General features: G+C 64.5%; 1 protein-coding gene across 1 annotated transcript in view; it reads right to left on the bottom strand.

Annotated features, from left to right (window-relative positions):
- TMEM221 (transmembrane protein 221) overlaps window positions 1-2492 on the bottom strand; it is a 6845-nt gene extending 4353 nt beyond the window's left edge. Inside the window, exon 1 of the mRNA XM_010563309.1 lies at window positions 2416-2492. Coding sequence (XP_010561611.1) covers window positions 2416-2492 — 77 coding nt within the window. The remainder of the gene's footprint in view (window positions 1-2415) is intronic.
- Window positions 2493-3490: the final 998 nt, after the last annotated feature.

Below are 3490 nucleotides of genomic sequence, written 5' to 3' on the forward strand. Positions count from 1 at the left end.
CGCTCCTCGCCGCTAAAGTTGCGTTCGCTCCGCCCCCCTCCCCGGTGCACCCGGGATGGGGAACCGGGAACCGGTACCGGGAGCGGGAACCGGCACCGGGAACCGGCACCGTCGTTCGTGGGGCGGTGGAGCTGCGGCCCCACCGGCCGTGAACCTCCCTCCCTGTGTCCGTTACCCGACCGGGGCGGGTCGGGGCGGGCCGGTCCTGCCTCCCGGTACGGCCCCTCGCCGCGGGGGCTGTAACCGAGCGGTTCCCCCCGGGACCGGGACCACCCCACCCCGGGGAGGGTGCTCCGCCCAGCGGCCTCCCGCCGACGGGACCCCGGGACCCCCTTCGGGCCGGTGGGGGCTTTGGGGGGGGGGGGTGTGGATGGAGGGAGCAGGAGCAAGGGACTCCGAGGGGTCCGTCCAAGGCTCGGGTGGACGGACAGAGGGACGGACGGGTGCTGCGGTTGCTCCCAGGGGTGCATCCCGGTGCCCCCCTCCGCTCTCCCCGTTCCCAGCGCCAGCCCTGGCTTTCCTGCTCCAAATACCGGGATCAACCCCGCCGACCTAACCCCGGCCTCAGTGCGGAGCGAACTGGGATGAGGGTGGTGAGAAGGGGACACCGCGGTGGCCTAATCCTGCTTCCCCCACCCCGGGGGAGAGAGCATCCTCGGCGGGTCAGGAGCGAGCACCCAAAATGTTCTCAGTCCCAGAAGGCTGAGAAAGGACCCACGAGGTGCTGCCCTGCCATCAGCTGACGGCCCATGGGGCCAGCACAACTTTCCTGTGTCTTATAAATATCCTGGGAAGCAGAAGCGCCTTTTCTCCCGGGATCTGCCCTGCCAGCGGGTCCCCCCTGGGAATCAGGGAGGATTCAAGAAGGATTAATTCAGGAAAATTTACTCTACAGGTCACCCGTTACCTTGGGAAAGACCCTGCGCCTTGGGAGCAGTGGGGAAACTGAGGCAGAGTTTCCCCAGTCAAACCCACACGCTCCCCCGGCACAGTATTTTCCCCTGCGTATGAGAAGGGGATATCAGGATCAGGCCTTTCCGTCCACGTCCCGGGCGCCCTGCCAGGGCCAGGCCAGGGGACCGGCTGCGACGCTGACTCCTCCAGCCCGGTGTCATCAGCGCCTGGGCCCGTGCCCAAGCCTGGCTGTGGGATCCGGACGGGGTGACCTTTCCGTCTGGCAGAGGAGCGTTGCCCGCTGCGGAGCTGCCGGTCTTCCCGTCCCGCGTGGGTGGTTCCCGCTGGCACCCTCCGCTCCGGCCGGAGCCGCGCGGGACACGGGCTATTTTGAAAGCTGGTGTGTTGGCCTTGGCAGGCACCGTGGGTTTGGCTCCCGGCTCTTTTCCAGCCCCGCTCGCGTTTTTGACTGGGGGGGAATGTCAGTCCCCGGGCCTGTGTCGCTGGCGCTTGGCCCGAAGTTCCCAAACCAATTCCCGATGACGGTGTCTCTGTCCCTTCCCCGTGGCTGGGAGAGTGACGGGGCCCAGCCGTGTCCTATGGGCTGCGTCACTCAGGGTGCAGAGCGCTGGGGGGCTCAGCCCAGGGCACCCAGTGGCTCGGGCGCCCCCAAAATCCCAAGATTTTGGGGCAGGAAGGGCCTCAAGAGGGAGCTCAAAGCTTTCAAGCTGCCGACCTGGAGCTTACAGGGAGCAGCCAGGCAGAGCCCAGCCTGGGCACCCCCTGACCCGGGTCCCCCTGCACCCAAAAAGGGGGTTCGGCTGCCACAGCTGGAAGCGGCTCTTAGCCAGACCCAGCCCCTGGGCAGCCCGAGGCAGAGGTGGGGGGGACTGGGCATGGAGGGTCCCACAGCCCGGGCAGGCAAAGGGCCACCTTGCATGTCCCCAAACCCCAGGCCGGGGTATCCGGACGGGTCATCTCGGACTCTGTGGCTGCCGGGACGCTGCTTTGCCGATGCTTTTGCTCTTCTGCTCCCCCTCCCACCTCCTCTTCAGGATCAATTAAGATTATGAGCAGGGCTAATTAACAGTCTGCTAATTGCACTCTGAAGCCCTCTATAAATCACGAGCTTTAAAAGCAGCTCTGAGAAAGATGTCATGTCCTTTCTGCCAGTGCAGCCTGCACCAAAAGCCTTGTCCAGAGTCCCCATCTCTCCAGCCCCTCTTCCCGAATCCCCCAGGGCTGGGACCGGACCCCCAGCGTGGCTGGGGTGGAAGGACACGTCCTCGCCGTGGGGCTGGCGTGGGAGCTGATTTCCAGTGAGCCCTTGATAACCTCCTTCCCACCTGCTGCCTGGGCAGCTCCACTCATGTAACGGGAGCTTGGGAATTGCATCAGTTCCCCCTCGCTGCTGTAAACACGGGTGCTCCCTGCGGGAACCGCATGCCGAGCAGCTCCTGGACAGCCCTTTGCCTCCCCACCACGGCTAGTAGGAGCAGGACCCCCGGCATGGCCACCCACCCCAGCACCCGCCTGGGGGATGCCCGGCAGATCGTGGGCTCCGGGGAGCTGGTGCGGAGCGTGGTGGTCATGGTCATCCCTGCGGCTGCACTGCGGCTTTGCCCCCACCGAGGCAGAGGTCACACAAGGACAGGAGATGAGTTGGGGTGTGAATTGGGCAGTGACTTCTCCACGGCTGATTTTGGGGCCAGATTTGGACCTGGACAGAGAGGCAGGGCACATCAGCATCCCCTGAGCTCGGATTCTGCTCCCCTTGGGGAAAAGCACCTTCTCAGCCCGGCTACTCTGCACCTTCCAGCCAAAATGCTGACTCCCCGCTCCACTGTGCTATTCCCCTCCATCAGACCCAGGCTGTCCGTGGGTCTGTCACCGTGTGACGGAGCAGCGTCGGCCTCCCTTCACTCTGCAAAGTCCACTTTGAGTCATCTTCATGGGCTTTGAGCCACAGGATCCACCGTCACCTGCATCCTCCGGTCCCTGCTCGAGACGCCCCAGTACAGAGTGGGTTTCTGCCACCTTCCCCTGGCTGGGAGTGGGGACCGTGCCAGGAAATCACAGCGCTGGATTGTCACCGGGGCCTGTCCCCCACCTCCGTGCCGGGTTGGGGGGGGACACACAATGGTGTTGAGGTTTGCAACAAGCAGGTGTTGGGTTGCTTTTTGTCGAGGCAGGTCGCTGGCAGCGTGCGAGTTGCGCGCGGAGGTTTCGCTCGCCATCGCCGGCACTTCCTCGCACCCTCCCACGGGTTATGTCACTGTGGTTCGGTGGCCCCCACGCAGGGTTCCAGAGCCACTCACTGCAGGGTGGCCTTGATCAGGACGATGGGATGGGCTAGGGGCAGGAGAATGGGGCAGCCCACCCCCCTCCAGGGCAGGTCACTTCATTTATAAAAAGAAAAAATAAAAACAAGAGGGAGCGGGTTGGACGTTTCCTTTCGGAGCTGCAAAGCAGTGGCGGGGTTTCGAGCCGATGAGGTTCTTTTTCGCTGTGGTTTTGCTGAGCCTTCGGTGACCCTGAGGACCGGGCGACTGGCATCCCCCACCCCTGTGACCAAGGGGGCCCGCAGTGCTGGGGG

The sequence above is a fragment of the Haliaeetus leucocephalus genome, unplaced genomic scaffold (genome assembly GCF_000737465.1).
Source record: "Haliaeetus leucocephalus isolate CR32 unplaced genomic scaffold, Haliaeetus_leucocephalus-4.0 Scaffold164, whole genome shotgun sequence".
NCBI lineage: Eukaryota > Metazoa > Chordata > Aves > Accipitriformes > Accipitridae > Haliaeetus > Haliaeetus leucocephalus.